At 37.5% G+C, this 21575-nt stretch overlaps 1 protein-coding gene across 1 annotated transcript in view; it reads right to left on the bottom strand.

The window, feature by feature from the left end:
- The window catches only part of PKP4 (plakophilin 4), a 246470-nt gene that overhangs the window by 42823 nt on the left and 182072 nt on the right, over positions 1-21575 (bottom strand). The window contains exons 5-9 of the mRNA XM_059394005.1: positions 17848-17973; positions 17542-17732; positions 13574-14126; positions 8005-8193; positions 5581-5804 (exon numbers count right to left, since the gene is read on the bottom strand). Coding sequence (XP_059249988.1) covers positions 5581-5804; positions 8005-8193; positions 13574-14126; positions 17542-17732; positions 17848-17973 — 1283 coding nt within the window. The remainder of the gene's footprint in view (positions 1-5580; positions 5805-8004; positions 8194-13573; positions 14127-17541; positions 17733-17847; positions 17974-21575) is intronic.

The following is a 21575-nucleotide window of genomic DNA, read 5'->3' as shown; positions in this document are numbered from 1 at the left end:
GAAGACTATCCACTATTTGCTCAAAACAAAATAGAGCCATCCTTGACTTCTCTCTTTCCTAAATCCTTCTTATCCAACCTATCAGCAAGCTTTGTTGACTATCTCTGTAATATTTCATATAAACCCAACCCACCCATTCTCTCCATCTTGTCTGGCCCATCTAACCATCTTCTATATGCTCTCTCTGCTTCAAACAACAACCCCCCTAGCCATCTACTCTTTGCACAGCAGCCAAATAATTTTCATAAAAGTGAAGCCAAGGGTGAAATGGAGATTTCTGGTTTGGGGGACAGACTGGGTGAGAATATCATTAATAAACAAGAAGAATAGCACAAATGCCAAGAGAGGCAGGCTAACACAGCAGAAAAAAACAAAGAATTTGGAGTTAGACTGCCCATGTTCAAGTTCCAGGTCTTTTATTTACTTTGTAATTTTAAAAACTACTCAATTATTTGGAGTATTACTTTCCTTACCTGTGTAACAGGAACAATAAAACTATCATCTCTACCTCCCTCTTAGGTTGGCTGTGATGATTAAATTGTGATGATGTATATTAAAATATTTTATATACTTTGAAATAATATTGATGGGTGTTTTATTAATATTCATCAGCCCTTAAAAAGGAACTATTCTAAATAGGGTCATTTGCTATTATAAATAAATTCCCTTTTATGCACTGTTAACTATTTCTGGTCAAAATCTGTCTAAAGCCTATTATGTAAAACTATGCTGTAACTATTAACAGAGTGCAAGGAGTGTGACTTCATCTTTCCTTGATGACTCAGTCATTAAATGAATACACATTTTTTTCCTCGTTAAATGGCATAGACGTGGTCAAGATTTCCTGGTATCCTTGGGTAGTATGAGGGCCAGACAATACAAAAGGTGGGCTCCAGCTGGAGATGGGCAATTAGGCTTGGCTGACATCAATTCCAACCCTGGTTTTCAGCAGAAATTTACCCTGAAAAGACTGCTATCAATTCATGGGCTGGCTGGATGGCAGGCTTTGCATCATTAAAACCTAAGCCCAGCACGTGCGATAATGAGCACTGGGTATTATATGCAACTAATGAATTGTTGAACACTACAGCAAAAACTAATGATGTACTACTATATGCTGGCTAACTTAACATAAAAAAAATTAAAAAACAAAAAGACGACAAAAATACCCCACCTAAGACAAGACTTCTGTTTTCAGCCATGATAGAGTAACTGGTACTGCACTTTGCCCTTCCACTAAATGTAGGAAGGAACCGTTTTTTAGGTCCTGGAGAATGGGTAACACAAGAATTTTAATCCTTGAGAGAAGGGAATCGTCACAGTAGCCCCATATTCCCTGGCTTTCTGCTTGAGGGCATTTTTTTGAATCATAACGTAGGAAGTTGAGTCCATGAAATAAAGCAATGGACTTAATGAACTGATGGGGAGAGACTAGAATCTGGGGATACCAAAGTGGTTCTGATTTGTGGGGCAGGATACCGGGGAGGAGGGAACAATGCAGAGGAGATTCACTGGGCCTACAGGAGGGTTACTCACAAGTTTTTAGTTGAGTGCTGGACTGTACATGTCCATGATACACGTACAGGTTGGTGCAGTAGCTGTTGGAGGACAGAGATGAACTTATGCCATGTGATGTTGGACCTCCAGCCCAGTCAGAGAGCAAACCTCAGGGACCACTCCAGGATTTAGTCTCCACAAAGAACTATGCCACAGAGTAGAAAAATACACTAGGAGTAAAACAAACCTGAAACAGACCCATCCTAGAAGAACAAAACCAGTCTTGACAGGATCAAAAGCATCTGTCAGTAATATACTTATCTGCTGCAACCAAACTCAGAGCCCTAATAGGAGACAACAGAATCCAGAGGCCCTACAATGTTATCATGCACCAATAATTAGCATATGATTTAAAACTGCTCCACATAAAAGGAAAATAGGAGGGGCACCTGGGTGGCTCAGTGGGTTAAAGCCTCTGCTCAGGTCATGATCCCAGGGTTCTGGGATCCAGCCCAGCATCAGGCTGTTTGCCTGGCAGGGAGCCTGCTTCCTCCTCTCTCTGCCTGTCTCACTGCCTACTTGTGATCTCTCTCTGTCAAATAAATAAATAAAATCTTAAAAAAAAAAAGGAAAGTAGGAAAATATAACCCACAAAAATGTAAAAACAAAAGAAAACGAAACAGGGGCGCCTGGGTGGCTCAGTGGGTTAAAGCTTCTGCTTTCAGCTCAGGTCATGATCCCGGGGTCCTGGGATCGAGCCCCACATTGGGCTCTCCGCTCAGCGGAGAGCCTGATTCCTCCTCTCTCTCTCTGCCTGCCTCTCTGCCTACTTGTGATCTCTGTCTGTCAATAAATAAATAAAATCTTTAAAAAAAAAAAAAAGACTGTTCAAAAGAAAACAAAACAAAAACAAAACACCCAAATAATAGAAATAGACCCAGAGAAAACCCAGATGTTGGAATTATCGGAGGAGGACTCTAATGGTCATTATAGATGTGCTCAAAAGAAAAAACAAACAAACAAACAAACCCAACAAAACAATACAACCCCCACCCCCAAAAAACAAAGGAAAACATCCATGTAGGGAATGAACAGATCAATGTCTTCTGACACATGGAAACTATAAAAAAACCCACCAAATTCAAATACCTGAAATAAAAAATTCACAACACGGGCTTAGCACAGATTGTGGAGACTATAGAAGACAGTAAATTATGAAGACAGATCAATAAAAAATACCAATATGAAGAATATAGAGAAAAAAGATTTTAAAATATAAACAGAGCCTTAGTAATCTATAGGATAATGTCAACTTATTCCAGGGGAGAATGATTTCAGGGCAAAAAAAGCAATAATGGTTAAAGATGTCCCAGTTTTGGTAAAAATCATCAACCAACATTCAAAAAAATCTCAGTGAAACCCAAGCAGGGTAAATGTAAAAAAAACCCCACAAACCCACATACCTAGGCCTGTCAGAGTAAAATTGCTGAAAGTCAAAGATAAAGAGAAAGACAGCCAATGAGTAGGTATATTACATAATAAGAATGATGATTTCTCATCAGAAACAATGGAGGTCGGAAGATAACGAATGACATTTTTTAAAGAACTGAAAGGGAAAACCCAAAGCTGTCAATCCTGAAATTTATACCTAGTAAAAATATCCTTTAAAAATGAATTAAATAAAAAACATTTTCAGATAGGGGCGCCTGGGTGGCTCTGTGGGTTAAAGCCTCTGCCTTTGGCTCAGGTCATGATCCCAGGGTCCTGGGATCAAGCCCTCCATTGGGCTCTCTCCTCTGCAGGGAGCCTGCTTCCTCCCCTCTCTCTCTCTGCCTGCCTCTCTGCCTACCTGTGATCTCTGTCTGTCAAATAAATAAATAAATAACATCTTAAAAAAAAAACAAAAACATTTTCAGATAAATTAAAGTTAAGAGAATTTGTTGTTGGCAGTCACAAAACACAAGGAAGGCTAAAGGAAAGGTTAGGTTGAAGGGAAATGGGTTGAGATGGAAACCGAATTTACAGTAAGAACATATAAGAAGATAACTATATGTGGTAAACATGAAGTGAATATCAAGATCACTGTTTCTTCTCTTAATTTCTTTAAAAGAGAATTGAATATTTACAGTAAAAATAATAAGGCTACAAGTTTTATTATGGACATAGATGTAAAATATTTGACAATATAAAGGTCAAAGGGACAGTGAATGGAATTATTTTCCACAGATCAGGCCCTGCTCAAAAGTAACCACCATGAATACTATTATTATTTATGTCACTATCACTTTCCATAGGAGGTATTTTGGTTACTCCTTCTAGATGTGTCACTTATACTACTAGTCAATTTTGCTTCTACACTAGACAACACAGATTTCCATTTATATAGAAAACATCAATAACTCCTTTAGTTTTATAAGAAATTTTCAGGATAATTATAATGCAGCATTAATGGTAAAGAACATGGGGTTAGAAATGACAAAAGATATTACTTCAAGTTTGCTATTTTCAAAACTAAAAATTAAAAGCTGTCATGAGCTTTTTATTTTGGTTTGAATATTTAAACTTCAGATTCACCTGGATTCTAGTTTCATCTAGAATAAACACAATTATTATAAAATAATCATTTATTCATCTTACCAAATGCATTATCAGTGAAGTTTCACATAATCAAAGCTAGCCCTAACAGTTTCATGCATTAGACTACAAAATTATCATACTATGAATAACTAAAGTATATTATCATAATCGAAATCCTTATTTATAGTGAATCAACTTGTATCAGAGGTCAAAACTAAAGTCTTCAGGGACACATATTAAACTCACAACTCTAATCACACTTTACTGTCTTTCTGGATAGCTATTCTTTTCTCTGCGGGTTCAGCAGAGGTATGGTCTAAATTGCGTATAATTTAATACACTTTTGGGAATTTTTGCATCTATTAGGGTGCCTCAGTATTTTGTCATTTTGAGGTTTTAAAAAATGAAATCATATAACGGTATTTTTATATACCAATTATATTGGAGGTACTATAAGACAAATCATTTAAAAACCCTTAAAATGGACTAGCAGAACCAAATGAATATATGAACTATAAAGAACTTTAGGAAAAAGAGTGAACAGTTTTAGTGAAGCAGTGGGCTTCCCATTCAACTCAAAAGTACTTTTATTTTGTTTTAATGAGTAAAATCTCACTCATGTATTTAATTCACATTCATTAGAATAAGTTGGTAGGTTGCTGAAAATGAATTGATAATTATAATAATTTTCCAGTAAAACAACAATTTGTAGGCAGAGTGAATGAAATCTTGCTAATATATGCCTTCATATAATACTCAAGCTGCTTAAAATTTAGCAATAATTCCACTCTTTCAGAAATTAAAATTCTCTTTAGATTCTAAATATCTTTTTTATTTCCTGAATATTTTAAATGGCTTTCATTACAGATGAGGCTATTTTTCAAAATCAATCAAGTACCAAATGACTTATACTTATCTTAATAAAACAGGCTTTCTACATGGCCAAATAAAATTAAAAGGAGGAAACATGTACCACTGGCCATTTTTTGCTTTTAAAATATAAGCATTTCTTGTCAACTATTTTCTCCTAAATGGCAGAAGGTAATAGTTAATAAAAACACAACACAGCATTGACTAGTACGATTCAAAATGTACGCAACACTGGTCTTTTCCAGTTTAAATCACCATACTTTTTTTCTGAAGCCCTCATCTAAAAAGTCAGGATAGAAGAAAAGGGGTAAAATGATAATTTAAAATCTTTCATATAATTCAGACCAAGAGGTTATCCCAGGGAGTTGTCTCGCTGAAGTATTTTAGCGATGAATGCTGCAGATATTCATGCAGACCTGTGTATTCTCTAACTTACTATTAAGGTATTGAAAGAAGGAATCGATCTTGAAAATGAAATTAACCTCAATGACTGACTGTGTTAAAATACAACTGGAAATACTAGAGATAACGAGTTAACTGATACTATAATAGACTCAGCAACTTGAATAAAAGGCAGAAGGAAGGAACTGTTGATGCCCAGGATGCTGTAGCATTCTGGAGACTCCTAACCAGTACTTGCCTGGGGTCTTTCTGAATGCTGTCTATTGATGGCGATCTCGTGGTGCCATCGTCAGCCGGCGCTGCATGCTGAAGCCTGTTATAATTGCACTCTTGCACTCGGTATTGTATTGGCCTGTAGGGCTCCGCATAGGTAGCTCTTGTGTTCAGAGCATAATTATTTCTTTGGTATGTAAGGGTGCTTCGTTGGCTGGATGTTCTTTGCAGATTTCCAACACCTACTAGAAAGCCAATATTTTTAAAATGATTAGTATATTCTCCATGAGGTGATACTTTCCAAAGTAAAACTATTTTTAAGAAGGATTACAGTTTTTAACAATTATATAAATTGCTTTATAGATTTCATCAATATTACCAATTTAGATTTTACCAATCTAGCTCATTAGTGCTAAAAAGGCACTTAGGTTTTTAATATACACAAACAATATGCCAATTTCATTAGCAGAAAAGAACAAAAATAAAATGATCAATCTGCTTACATGATTGAGCTTACTATGTTTATTAAGATTTAGTAACGAAAGTGCAAGGGAAATATAAAAGAATTAAACAAATTTGAAAAATAAATGACAAAATGTCATAATTTCATCTTAGCAAGAAAAAAAAATTATTCAAGTCTGTAGATAATTGAGGTCAAACTTCAAACATGAAGCATAAACAAATTACTTATTTTGATATACATTTTATTTATAGACCTTTGGATTTTAATAATCCTGGAAAATTTACTTCATAAGAAGGAAGACTGACGCTACAAATTCTTCTATAGCTACTCCCCTAAGTTTTTGCATAATGCTATGTTTAAGAGTACTGCATACTGTATGTAATAGTTCTTTCTTAATTATTGGAAAAGGTATCTCTCCAATGATTGCAGATGTATTCTTCCCACAATTAAATGATTTTAATAACATTATTTATTTCTTAATCTTATGAAAGAAATTCCTTGGGAGTTCCCTTATACTTGATTGATAGGATGCTGAATCACCAATCATTTAATAAAGCCAATTAGATCCTTAAAAAAATCCCTCAATTGACAGAACACAACAAGTACAATATATCTTCATTAGTAACTATTAAAAATTGGTACATTTTATTAGAAGAAAAATCCTGCAACAGACCAAACTGTCAGTGTTTGGCAAAGAATTGGTTTAGATACTGTTTCCTCTCTCCTGGTGTTCTGGAGGTATGCCTCCTAGAGTTATGCCTTTAAGGGGTTATCACTGTTGGCATGTTAATAAATCTGTCCTATCTCTTTTGCTTTTTAAAGATTTTATTTATCTATTTTAGAGAATAAAGAGAGAGACAGAGCGTGAGCAGGGGGAGGAGCAGAGGGAGATAATCTCCAGCAGACTCTGCTGAGTGTAGAGCCTGACACAGGGCTCAATCCCACAACCCTGAAACCATGAACTGAGCTGAAACCAAGAGTAGGATGCTTAAAAAACTGAGTCATCCAGGCATTCCTGTACTAGCTCTTTTCAAAAAGAAAAAAAGAGAAAGAAAGAACGAAAGAAAGAAGGAAAGGTGGGCGAGTCTCTTGAGATTCCATGAGCCAGACCTGCAGCACAATCTGGTAGCTCACATGGCTATGAGTATAGCTTCTGCTCTAACAGCCACTATGGTGTGGCATATATGTGAGAGAGGGGTACATGGGTGTGATGCATTAGCTCCCTATTTTTATAAATGCTGTTACTGTATTCTGTCCCAGATAGGGTCCATCACAAGGAATATTTATTTCACTCTACACTTGGACATTCAGATGACATCTAGTATCTAAAAAGGAGTAATACGAAATATACTTGGGCTGCATACAAGCTAAATTGAAGACAGGCAAATAACTCATAAAGGGAGCTTCTCTAAATACACGTTCCAGGCAACAAAAATCACAAAGGAGGGCGCCTGGGTGGCTCAGTGGGTTAAGCCTCTGCCTTCGGCTCAGGTCATGATCTCAGGGTCCTGGGATCGAGTCCCACATCGGGCTCTTTGCTCAGCAAAGAGGGAGCCTGCTTCCCTCTCTCTCTGCCTGCCTCTCTGTCTGCCTGAGATCTCTCTCTGTCAAATAAATAAATAAAATCTTTAAAAAAAAAATCACAAAGGAATATTTCAACAAAGGTTTTCCTTTCTAGATCTGGTATGTTTTAAACCCAAGGAGAGTCAGATTTAGAGCTCTATAAACTTATCTGTGAATTAACAGTATAATCACCATGTTCACTGATTAGATAAAACTAAGGTTAAAAAAAAAATCGCCTATAAATATAGGTACAACTCGAACTTCTATTTTACTGTTTATTGATCAGCTGTCACAGCTGCTTATCTGACAATCAAATGGGCAACATGATTTCATACTAACAGGGCACCCAATCTCAATAAAAATCTTCTGCTCTTGGGCCTATGCATTTGGGAATCAAGCTGAACTGCGCCGAGGCCCACCTGAGCCTGTGCGGTACAGTGCTGTCTGAGATCCCTGGAGCTCCACGGTCCCGTGGTTTGGGCTGCGGTACACTGGGCTGTAATAGGTCCTCCCCTCATATATAGGAGTGATGTGCAAGTCAGGAGACACAGCTGAACGAAGGTCTTGCCCAAGCTGGCTGTGCTGACTAGCGTAGGAACTCCGTAAGCCTAGAGGCAGGAAAATAACATCATTAAGAAATTGAGAAAACTGTGCTGAGGTTAAAAGCCTCAATTAATAGGGCCTTACCAAGAGGACCAAATGTTAAGTCTAAACACCAAACTTACGAGTTTTACAAAAGGAGGATGCCAGATATGAAAGACACCATATATATTCTTAGAGGCAAACTTTCTCTGGCAGCCAGATAAAGGTAAATTTTGTAAGTAAAAATAGGAAATTATTAGATGGTTTGCTACTCTGAAATCCATCCCACAACTGTAAGCTATTTTATCATGGTGACCAAAAAGACAATGTCCTCTTCTACTGTTACGCAATTTTCATTGTTAAAACATAATAATAATGGTTCACGCCGTTCTCTTTGCTGCTCCACAGAACTGGACTACCAGCTCTTTGGGGGCAGGGCCCGCCATGTCGCACACCTCTTAAATCTCAACATCTAAGACAATGTCTACATAATAGTGCTTGATAAAGGCTGGTGTTCAAGAATACTTTTGAATATGTCTCTAAATTTACCCATGAGTTTTACAGGAAAACATGGAATTTTATGTTATAAAATTCAGAATATTATCAGTAAACTAATAATGTTTGTTAAATATTATGAGGTATTATATTACTATTTGTCGTTACTGTATTTTTCCTTAACAAACATAGCTGTTTTTGCAGGAACCCACATGCCAGCTTCTTGTTTACCTTCCTTCTAGTGCAAAGGAAAAGTACAAAATTAGTACATCAATACCAAATCATTTGAAATATTCTTTCATTTAAATTGCTAATAACTAAAAGGTCAACATTTTTTAAATGGAACATGTGATAAAAAAAAAAAGTACAGTTCAAACCCAAACATTTTATTTTCTTAGAGAAAGTAAATTAGTACATTCAATATTATGATGCTCCGAAGTTTATGATTTGTCGATATTAGGAAGTAAAGTCTATCACTTAGTAAAAATACTAAGGTTACATTCCAAATATGAGCAAGAGAAAGCATAAACATATCTGAAGTCAGCACTTGTTTTTTAAAAGACCGCAAATAATTGACACAATAACTAATTACAAAAAGATAGGATCATTCACCTCCTATTAGCTCTGTTAATCATATCAGAACTAAAAGCAAATGGGCCTGAACATGAGTGATACTGTTGCTTACTGAGAAGTGGCAAGAAAGTTTCGAATATGTAGAGGTTTTGAGATGAATGATTACTATTACCTACCCTGGACAGCAATGCAACATGAGAAGAATCTAAATGAACCAATGTGGGTTTTAGCTACTGGCTCTCTATTTGCTAAAATGAAGATCATAGGATTAAACAATCATACAATTGGGAGATGGTCTGGCCAAACCTCATTTCAAAACCAAGGAAACTGAGGGCCCCAAAAGAAGGCAGATTCGTCCCCATCAGAGAACTGCTTCCTGATAGGGCTGAGAGGAAATTCCCAACACTGGACACATCAAACCCTCAAGGCTCAAGGAGACATGGTGTGAGCAATCTTGAACTCAGCAGAGCCCTCCATGAGTTAAAGGGGCCAGGTCAGCCCACCAGGGGGACATGGGAGCCAATATGACTCTAAAGATGATATTGTGATCCTTACTGTAAAATTCTCATTTGGGGATTTCAGCTTCTTTTTTTTTTAAAAGATTTTATTTATTTATTTGACAGAGAGAAATCACAGGCAGGCAGAGAGGCAGGCAGAGAGAGAGAGAGGAGGAAGCAGGCTCCCCGCTGAGCAGAGAGCCCGATGTGGGACTCGATCCCAGGACCCTGAGATCATGACCTGAGCCGAAGGCAGCGGCTTAACCCACTGAGCCACCCAGGCGCCCCGGGATTTCAGCTTCTTAATCACTTGCAGATTTCTCATTCCTCTTAGTAGAGGAATGAGAACCCATTTCTTTATGGAACCCATGAGTATTTTGAATTAAGGTGCAGGCACTGTATTTGTCAATGGTGATATAAAGTGGGCAGGTAAACGGACCCAGTCCTTGGTAATCTTTTCAACACAAGGTGCTATTTTAACACTCAGTGGAGCCAAAAATTCTTGTGATTTGTTGTGGGATTCTGTGGCTCACTCAACACTTGGGCACCAGCGCTGGATGCTCCTGAAGTCATCTGAGCCTCCACGTTCCCACCACTCTCCACTATTCCATGAAATAAGACTCAAGCATTCTGCAGCATTCTCAGAATGTTACAATGTCGCTCTGCAAGGATCTGGCTAGATTCTTCACTGGAAACCATGCAGTATGATTGGATTCACAAATATTTGTACATATTTACTATAATTTTGTGGGAAAGGTAACAAAATGAGCTTATTGATAACTCTAAAAAGCATCCAGTAAATATTCACTTGTTCTAAGATTACTTAGTGAGACTATATGTGACTATATGAAACTACATATATTACTATATGACAGACTATAATGGGAAACAAAAGCTCCAGAACTAGAATGAAATATACTACTTTTTGATTTTAGAATCTTTGTGAATAATCTTTGTGATGGTTGCTACTTTTGTTCATCTATTCATGCACGCAAATAAAACACAGTCCTATAGATTTACATTTTAAAAAAATTAAAAAAAAATAACAGCCTCTATAGAATAAGTAAAATGATTATGTGTAGAAAGTTCACCAAAACTAAGTATCTTTTAAACTGGAAGACAAATTATCTTCTATAATTGTTATTAGAAATAATTTTTCCAGAAGTATTCACACAAATTAATTTTTAATAGTCTTCTCTCCCCCTCCAACTAATGGAAAACACTGATCTTCCACAATATTATTTACTTATTCAGTTCCACATATTGGTTTAGCTATTGCAATGACATATTCCCTGTGATTTAAAATCTTTATATTTAAGATACTAGAAATAAATACAAATTTATCTTCCAAATAATATTCCTTGCATTCCCAAAACTTTTCTTGACATGCTATGATTTTACTTCAAGTAGTATTTTAGGGCAGGCACATTTTTCTGTTGTAGGATGTAATTTATACACATATTGTATCATCATTGAACTTATGATCACCAAATATCCAAGTGTCTGAATCTATTTCAAAATATTGCTTTAGGCTTATCAGTTAGAAGGTTATTAATCCTTTGAAATCAAGAACCACAGTAAATATCATGATAAGTAAAACACTTTCTGAAGTAAGAATAAAAGAAAGGAATTCATGAAATGGGATCCACATTCAGAGTAAGTAGGTAGGCAGATGAGAAGCAAAGCTTCTATACACCCTTTATATAAGAAAATATTAGGAAAAAAAAAATCTGTGATAGGCTAGGTCTGCCTTTTCCCCCCTGAAACAACATCTAATTTCACCTGCAGTGTCAGAAGGCAGGCTTTTTAAACCAAAGGAGATCATCCATCTCACAGTTAAATTCAGACAGTAATTTATGTACTCATTTCCTTTCCTGGGTTTCTACTTCACTCTATTGTAAACATAGATTTCTGCATAGCCATTCTATACATTCACAGAGAGGAGTACAGAAATCCTCAGAACTATTTATCTTTCAAGGTTTCCTTGGGAGACAATATTTCATAAATGATTCCTACCTCACTTTGCTACAGACTTTCAGAGCTATGCTAGAAAATATCTAAGCCAAGCACTCTCCTCTGATGACTGAATGAATAAGAGGTAGTTTCTCCACTAGGACTTTCTCTGAGCTTAAATTCTAGTTCAATATTAATTCTTCATGCAAAATTATTGAATTAGAAAATCTCAAAAAGGCTTTACCTTTCTCAAAAGCCATGAGGAAAAGACAATGATTTTGCCACACCAAATATTTAAAAACTTGGATAAGAAATATCAAAAACAAAGTCAAAAGACAGGTTACAAAATGGAAAAAATACTTGAGAAGCATATTACAAGAAGCTATTTTACTTCGAGTATAAAAAGCTTTTACAAGTTATACAGACAAAAATCCTAAACTTGTGGATTTTAGAAAAGACCTAAAATGACTGATAAACATGTACGATCCTCAGTCTCAGTCATAGCTCAATAAAGGGCATGGGAAACCATGAGATGCAGCTTTTAACCTATCCCACTGGCCAAGATGCAGCACTGGCAATACACAGTGCTAGTGAAGATGAGGAGGACAGATACGCTCAAAACTATTGGTGGAAATAGAAATCTGTGCAGCTTTCCTGAAATGCAGGAGGTAGGACAGTATTTCTTTAAGAACACATAAGCACATTTTTTTGACTCAGCGATTCTACTTTAAGAAATGGATCTCAGAGTTATCTTAATATCTATGTGCAAAATATGCCAGAACAATATAGAACTAACAATATATACTGCATTGTCTCTAATATCTAAAAATGAAAATCCACCTAAATGTTCATTAATAAGGAAGAGATTAAATTAATTATAATACATCTATAAAAATTGGGGCCCTAGGCATCTACTGACACAATGGAGCTCTCAGACATATTAAAAAAGAAGATAAGTATATTACACATACTTCTAGATGTATAAGGTATATAAATATATAGTAGAATTCCCATCAGTATAAAAAACAATGTGTTCACATGTGTATGCAATATATATATACTTACACATGTGAACACAGACACATACACTGGCGGGTGGGACTGGGTGAGAGTAGAGGAGCTTGAGATTTTCACTCTGCATTCCATATTTTCTTACAGAGCTTTAATTTTCCCCCAGTGTTTATATGTTACTTTAAACACTTGTAACTTAAAACACTAACTAAAGGTAAGTTTCATTTTGATAAAAAGAACAATGTCTATACATTATGTGGGAAACCCTCCATGAAAATACCCAGAAGGAAATGGCTGTAATATCAGGCACCTTCCTGATGTCTTTCTGATTTAATCCGAGTGGCATTTGAAGGTAATCATGGGAGCTTTGTGAATTTCCTGTCGCGAAACTAAAATCAAGGCAGTTGGTGAGAAAAATCCATATCGTATAACATTAAAGCATTTCTTAAAAAAAAAAAAAGCTCACTATCTCAAGAGATATTCTGATACCATCTTTTAACAAAACTTAGGGGTTTGGAGAGGGGTAAGCTTAGCTGGTGAAACTCTTTCATTAAAAAACAAAACCCAAACCCAACAAACAGCTTAAAATTCCAACCAGTGCTTCTACAATGCAAAAACATACTTTTCATATCCTAATATTGGGGGAGGGAAGAGTGTATTCCTTGTGAAAAAAGATTTCTGGCTGATAGAAATGTACACACTTTCATGCATTAAGAATTAGAGCTTGAAAGAAGTCAGCCTGACGTCAGCAATGTAAACTTTGAGAGAAAAACATGAGTTTTTCCCACTTCATCGTGCTCTGTTTCAGCTCCGATGGCACAACTGCGCACAAGGCTTCCTCCCTGGGCTTTATGCAGTGTTGTCGCCTTGCACTCACCTGTCAGGCTGTCTGGGCGAGGTGGAACCATTCTTTCGTAGATTTCATACTGCTGCTGTCCAAATTGTTCCATGTCGTGAACAGTCCTTTGCAGTGAAGGTCCCAGATGTTGTGGTACGGCGGTCATCCCTGAGCGTTTGGGGGACGACGACCCCACCTGGCCTTGGGATGGGGAAGCTACTCGAGTCTGTGCATCCATCAGGGTCAGCGGGGACCCTACTCTGGCGGTAGTTTGGTACTGAGGGGTTGGTCCGTTGGGATTGGAGGTCTGCCGGGAGGTGACTGACCCAATCCGACGTATAGCTGTTGGGGAGGCGGGTCTCTGTGTGGCGTATGGAGAGGCTGCCCGCTGAGCAGGTAACGTGGTGGAAGAGTATGCACTGGGGTTCAGTGGTCGGGAGTCGGTCACTGACGGAGAGCCAAATCCACTACCCAGAGAAGTTCTCAGTGACCCCCTTTTAGGAGACACGCCTGTGCTGATAACATAAGAAGGAGACTGTGCTCTAGATGGAACTGAACTAACTCTTCTCATGGCCCGATTGGCTACTGACGGCTGATGAAAGGGGGGAGAAAAGAGAACGGGTTTATCCAGGGTTTTGTGTCCACTGTCATTACAGAAACAAAATGCACATAGCTCACTAAAGAATGTGATTTCATGGTTTTCCCCTTTTTATGCTTTAGAGCTGGGCATTTGTCCTTATTGTGGTTTACTTGGTCTACCTTTTCTTGGTAGTTTAACCTCTATCTTTTCCCCTTCATAATACTAAAAACCAACTAGTAAAGAGAGATCTGAAGAATACTTAATATTCCTTTTTCTTTCGTCTTTATATATTTTACCCTCTTGCCTATGCATTTTTCATAACAGGTAAGATGTTGTATTCGATGCTAAGTGAAATAAGACAGAAAGACAAATACCATATGATTTCACTCACACAGAACTGAAGAAACAAATGAAGGAACAAAGAAAAACAAGACAACGGAATTAAAAACAGACTTCTAATACAGAGAACAAACTGGTGGTTCCCAGAGGGGAGGCAGGTCGGGGGATGGGTGAAATGATCAGATAAAGGGAATTAAGAAAACACTCATAGTGATGAGCACTGAGCAATAGAATTGTTGAATTGCTCTATGGTACATCTAAAACTAATATAACACTGTATGTTAATTATACTATAATAAAAAATATGCTGTACCGCAAGTGTAAAGGGTCACTGGGACAATCTACTTTATTTTGTGCCCTGTGAGTAAAATTTTGGCCAAGGTAATGCATTTATGTAAAACAAAACAAAACAAAACAAAATTTGAATGCATCAATCTAAATGTAGTTACAGGACTGTCTATAATTTACTCATCTTTATGGACTGGCCCCATTAACAAAAGGAATGTTCTCTCAATGTGGAATAAATGAATGTTTGCATAGGACCTGGGTCCAAAGCTCTCCTGTTTATCTACTCTCAAGGGACAGCTTGGTTGCACAGCCAATTTCTCTTCTTTTGGCTCAGGCGTGGCTCCTGGTCATTTTGGGTATTTCTTTCTACCTCCTTTGATGTATGAGCTCTTAACTTTAGCTGGTGGATTTAAAGAGATGCAAAAAAGTACCCCAAAGTCTGCTGCAGCAGGAGGAATGCTCAAAGTCTCTGGTGGGTTCTTGGCTAGCCAGCTGGAAAAGACCAGAATGAGAAATGAAGAACATTTCTGCTATGGATGGTCCTACTATGAATCTGCATACTCCTGCAAACACTAGGTCTCAGAGGCCTTTCTTGATGCAGCACATTGAGGGATGTTGGCTGGACTGGGGCACTGGCCCGAGAGGAACAGGCCTAGGATCTGATAGCAGGGTGCTGAGCTGCAAGCCCAGGACTAGGCTACTGGAGTACAGTTCACACCAACCCCCTCTCACCTTTAATTAGGACACTAAAAGGACAAACTGGAATAAGGCAAGGACTCTGTACACTCTTAGATGTCATTAAGAGGAAGAATGCTTTGTCTTGTGAAGACAAGCAAGCAGACCTATGCGTGCTCAAACTCAACAACTCTGGGAGGGCAACAGCCATGGAGAGAAGATCTGGGGTGGGAAAGCGATGGTAAATAAAACAACAAGGCAAGAAAGAGGGAGTTTGCAAATGAGTAGACAGTTGGAAAGTTAAAATCTGTGCTCAGCGTTTAGAAATAGTGTTAAAAATAAGTTAAGAAGATCACACATATGAGCCATTTCCTACCAAAATGGGATACTTGGTCTAAGAGCTAGAAATGTGTTGCCCAGACTACATGCAAATCAAGAGATTTCAGAGACCCCCTTGCAACCTAATTCTTCAGCTCTAGGAACGAAATCAGCTTACCGTAAGTTGAGAAAAAAGAGGTAACATGCCCACTTTTGGGGGAGGGGAGGACAAATTTTTGTAGTTAAGATCATTACTATTCTAAAGTGTGACCAAACCAGCCAACATAAAAATTCACCTAAGCAGATAAATTCCTGTAAGCACTTAGTCCAGAGCATCCCTATCATTAAAGGAATAAATGTATACTCTCAGGACTGGGGGTGTGGCTTTGCTTAAAAATGCATGCAATAGGAACATGATGATTGGACAAGAAAAAAAATTCATGAGCTGTATTTATTTTTGTTTTAATACAGAAATGTTTCTCATTACTTAAAAATTTCTGGGCGCTTGGGTGGCTCAGTTGGTTAAGCAACTGCCTTCGGCTCGGGTCATGATCCTGGAGTCTCGGGATTAGTCTCACATTGGGCTCCCTGCTTGGTAGGGAGTCTGCTTCTCCCTCTGACCTCTCCCCTCTCAAATAAATAAATGAAATCTTAAAAAAAAAAATGAAATCCATTAGAAAAAATTTTTCTTCTATATTGTTGAGCCAAAGTGCCAAAGCCCTCTTGTGTTTCTCCTTCGGCATGGAAAGCCTGGTCCACTGTGGTTTTACCTGTAGGGCTTCCTCTATTACATCATCATCAGATTAGTGGCTGCCTAACTCCTTGGATGATCTTGCCATTTTTCAGCTCCACAGAAATCAGTGGGGTACCTGGACAGATTGTCATTCTCACTGGTTACTTTCACTCAGGATCCTACTGCTTCCATTAATTCTGGTCCATGCTAGTGGACTGATGTGAATGAAGTGGCAGTGGGGGAGGAGCTAAGGAGTCTTTGTCAACATGTACATAGGCTGTCTTATTTTTTGACCAACAAGTTAGAAAATCCTAACTTAACAGAATGGCTACACTTGCATATGATAATCTTCCATAGACAAGAAAATATACAATCTTTTTTCTTTTTTAAAGATTTTATTTATTTATTTGACAAAGAGAGCGATCACAAGTAGGCAGAGAGGCAGGCAGAGAGAGAGAGGGGGAAGCAGGCTCCCCGATGAGCAGAGAGCTGGATGTGGGCTTGGTCCCAGGACCCTGAGATCATGACCTGAGCCGAAGGCAGAGGCTTAACCCACTGAGCCTCCCAAGCACCCAAGAGTAACTACATTCTAACAAAGAATTGTGATTTCAGGGAACAATTCCAAAGGTGAAGGCAAAAAACTTTGGGTGGAACAGGCCAGTTCCATTTTATTTAGGCGTGTTCTGCCCTCTGGATTCTCTAGAACATATTGTAGCTCTAGCATTTTCAGGAACACACAACCCCTAGAGGTACTAAAATGATCCACCCAGTTTTCCCATACTCCTGCCCTGGACTCTTCCTTCCATGCCAAACTTGCTTCTTCTAAAAAAAATTATTCTCCCGTATCTGGAATTTGTCTGAATTCATTAATTGGAGCTAATAAATAATTCCTACAAGATTTTTTTTTTTTTAAAATATCACAGACCTGAATAGTGTTAAAATGATTCTACTACTTTGTCCATTCTATAAGATCAGAACTGTACGAACTGATTTTACATCTAATACAGAATACTTACAACAGATATTCGGTTAGGAGGCTATTTCTTCACAAGGCTCTCGATGTGCTTGGCTTACCTGAACCAGTGTTTGTCCTTCAGCTCTTGAATTCCTCACCAAATGGTTATTAGTTGATCCTATGAATGAATGCTGTGGTCTATTTTCTGCTTTACTCAAATTCTGGCTGTTGTGGAAACTCCCTGCTTCCTGGTATCCACTGTCAGAATAAGAATTCATTTGTGTTGAACTTCTTGAGTTACCCAATGATCCTGAAGGAATGAAACCAGCAGGAAATATGTTTATTTTACACTTCTGATGCTCATTTTCAAATAGCACAAATTAAAAGCAAATCGATACTTAAAAGATAATACAACAGACCCTCACTTTCATGAAGAGATGTCTGTTCTGGTGAATAGAGGGTCCCCTGTTCTGGCTCTGTCCTGATGAGATAGTTGTTGGGGTGGACAGCGTCAGAAACTCTAGGTTTGTTTACACCAGTATTTGGCACATCTGTAAGAAGATAAGTTTAATCAGCTAAATCTAATGACAGTATTACATCAAAACTTGCTATAAAGGTTCAGATATTTATAACTTCTTATAATCTACATGTTAATACTATACCATTTTCATTGTAAACTGCACAATCATTTAGTCTCTTTTTATATGAGTGTTTCATATACTCATTTTATTAATGTTTAATTATTAATTAATAAAATTTATAAATTTCATGACAATTTTTCATCCTGATTACCACCCAAAGTTAACTTATATATTATAGGAAATTAAAATCTGAAAGCTGACCTTGTTTCTCCTTGAAAAACTCACCTCTCAAGTGACTTCTTCCAAGAGGAAGACTCAGGGTAGGGATGGTGGCTAAGTGTTTAATAAAGGATCCTCCATACCTCCAAATGTTTGAAAAAAAAAAAAACCAAACAAACAAACCTTGCATGGTGTTTATATTATTGAGCTTGGTAATGAAATCTCTGAAGGCAGAGTTAGGGCTTTATGTTTTATTTCATGTTATCTAAAATCAATGGAACTCTGTATGGTGTTCTCAGAGTTACAAATGATGGAAATTTTAATTTTTTATCTATTTGCTTACCTTACTCTTTTTAGTCTTTTTCTGAATCAATATAGACATATCTAAACCTGATTCTTGTTTCCCCACTCCGAATCTGTCTCTCCCACTACCTTATTTTACTTTCAACTGTGTCATTTTGTCCTCTTGATCTTAAAAACAAAACTATTTATCCCCCTCCCTATCTCCGACATCTGTTTTGTATGCTTAAATTGGGGTGGTGTAAATCACACAATCTTTTGCCCCATTTCCATTCAAATGTGACCTCTTTTCTCTATTTCTTCAAAATATGTTTGTGCCCATCTTCTGATTATCTTCAGAAATCTCTTCCTCAAACTTAACCTTCAGGTTGCTAACAAACATTTTTTTCAGGAATGCTGCTTCAGGATCTCTTCGAAGCTTTACATAAAGTCCTTATCACATTTTGAGTCCCCTAAGGATTTCACTGTTTTCATTTGTCTTTCCTTTCTTTCTTCCTTTAACTACTTCTTAAGGCTCTAAGAATGATGCAGCTATGGGAAAAGACAGGTGTGTGTGGGAGACACAGGAGCATCTGGGGGAAAGGAGCTGAGGAAAAATTTCCTATAGGAAGTAAAGCTTGCCCCTTCTTTACCACATGTAAACTCTCGCCACTAGCGCGTAAGCTTAGCGCCAGCAGGGACTTTTATCTGGTCTGTTTGTTATGTCTTTAGTGCCTGTGATAGGTACATTGTACTCCGTAGGTGACTGGTAAGTATTTGTCGAATAAATTCCCAGGTAAGAAGAGCAGCTTCTCGTTATTGAGTGTGGATTCACACCTGGCACTGTGCTGTGGCTTTATTATGTTCAATAAAGTTTATCTATGCAAAGCAAAGTAAAACTTGTAGGCAATGCTGATTAAGCTAGTTTGGAAAGTAAATACAAGTTTTATAGGAGAGCCGGGAGCCCCGCTGCATTCTAAACCTTTAAGCCTGACACTGAATTCAATCCAAGGTTTTGTTCCCTCGCCTCCAGAAAGATTCACTGACATTCTTAATATAGGTTTTTAACAACCTGCCTCTTGATTTATTATTTGACAGTACACTTCTAGTGGTAGAGTTCTGTGACAGTTCTGAATTCTGAAGTTTGGAATTTCCATAAAGATCACAGATTGTATATGGTTTCCTTGGTACACACTGAAACATGATCTGAGGCTCTGTCAGGCTGATGATCCTAGGGAGTGATCTGCTTCATTCGTAAGTCTCCTGTTACAAACTTGGGTTCTACCTATTCTTATGTAGCACTTCTGGCTGAAATGCTATGAAGGACTACGGAAAATACGTACTTTGCTAGGCTACTAGAGTATTTGTGGAGTTTGTGTGCCAGGGAATAGCGACATGAGGGACAGCCGGACAGCAGGGCTGTGCCCCAGTCTACCTTGACTTCATCCAAAATGGAGCTCTGACACATCGACTGTGAAACGACAACCCTCTGGAGATATGGAAGCACCCCTGTGGGAGCTCTAAGACTTCTCCTACGTGGAAAACGTACCATTTTTTAAAAGAAAAAGAGGTTTAGATAGTTCTTAGCTTCAGCTTTAGTACAAGATTAAAACATGGGACACCAATACATCAAAGCTTTCTGCCTGGAAACACCAGGTGGCATGCAGTGTCAGGAGCTGAAAACTTATCACCATGGAAACCAAAACCCATTAGCGTCCAGGCATGCCTCTTTTTTCTCTTTTTTCTCTAGTTTCTATTAGAAACTAGTATTTAAATAGGAAAAGAGAAAGAGGCCCCTAAAAGATTTGTACCTCAGCAATTGTGTCTCCTCATCCAGTGGAACAGTTCTTCACAAATCGTGTGACAAACAACTGTGCTCATTTAAACTCTTCTTTAAGAGAAGCTATTTAAAATAAATAATCTTAAACAGATCAAGCACAAATTGTGGGGTACAGGATTCCACACTGGCCACCCTAATTAACAGAATTAGTATCTCAAAAAATACAAAAATAAACAAAATAAACAAAATTACCCTGAAAGTAACACAACCATGTACCCTCTTTAAATATTAGTATCCATTTCTTATACTTTTAAAGATTTATTTATTTGAGAGAAAGAGAGGAGCAGAGGGAGAGGGGGAGAGAGAATCTTAGACTCCCTGCTGGATGCACAGTCCTATGTGGGGCTCGATCCCACAACTCTGAGATCATGACCTGAGCCACTATCCATAGTGGGATGCTTAACCAAGCTACCCCGGAACCCGTTTCTTATACTTTTAAATGTAAGAACTCAAAAAAAAATAGAACATGGAAAAGGACAGTGAGATGGTAACTAGAACACTAAAATACTAAATTCTCATGTCCTCCAAATCTAATTTGACGATTTAAATACCTGAGTTATTTAGAGAACAGGGTCTAAATTTTATTTCTTTTTAAAAATTTTTTTATTTTTAAGTAATCCCTACACCCAGTGTGGGGCTTAAGCCCACAACCCCAACATCATAAGCTGCCATTCCACTGACCAAGCCACCCAGGCACTGCCCCTATTTTTAAGTAAACACTGAAGTTAAAGTTTTAAAAAAGTTGATAAATATGTATTTATATTATAACTATGATATATTTACATATTAATCAGCTACAAAGCAACCAATTCTAAACTATCAAGGGGTCTTTGGTCATTTTTCTACTTCTATAATTGAAGCCCAATGGTAATATATATCAGCAAAGACAAAAAGATATTGGTATCTCTTCTCAATCATTAAAAGAAAGTTAAATCATTTTCATACTGTTTTACTATTATTTACTGTTTTCTTGACAACTTGTAATTCCCAAATTACACACAAATAAATATATACACACATGGTTGTTATTAGTAAGAGGGCCCAGTTCCCCATCATTGTAGAAGGTATTCTTATTGTAGTAGGGAAAGGTTCAAAATTATTAACTATGTATTATTTATGTAGTCTTACTTTAAAATTAATGTCTTTTAAAAATAAGTGCTATCAGAAATAAAATAAGACACTAGTCAAATTTACCAGAGAAACCAGTCTTACAAGATGGGATCACTTCAGGATC

The sequence above is a fragment of the Mustela nigripes genome, chromosome 3 (genome assembly GCF_022355385.1).
Source record: "Mustela nigripes isolate SB6536 chromosome 3, MUSNIG.SB6536, whole genome shotgun sequence".
NCBI lineage: Eukaryota > Metazoa > Chordata > Mammalia > Carnivora > Mustelidae > Mustela > Mustela nigripes.
This window is presented reverse-complemented; position numbering and strand designations above follow the sequence as displayed.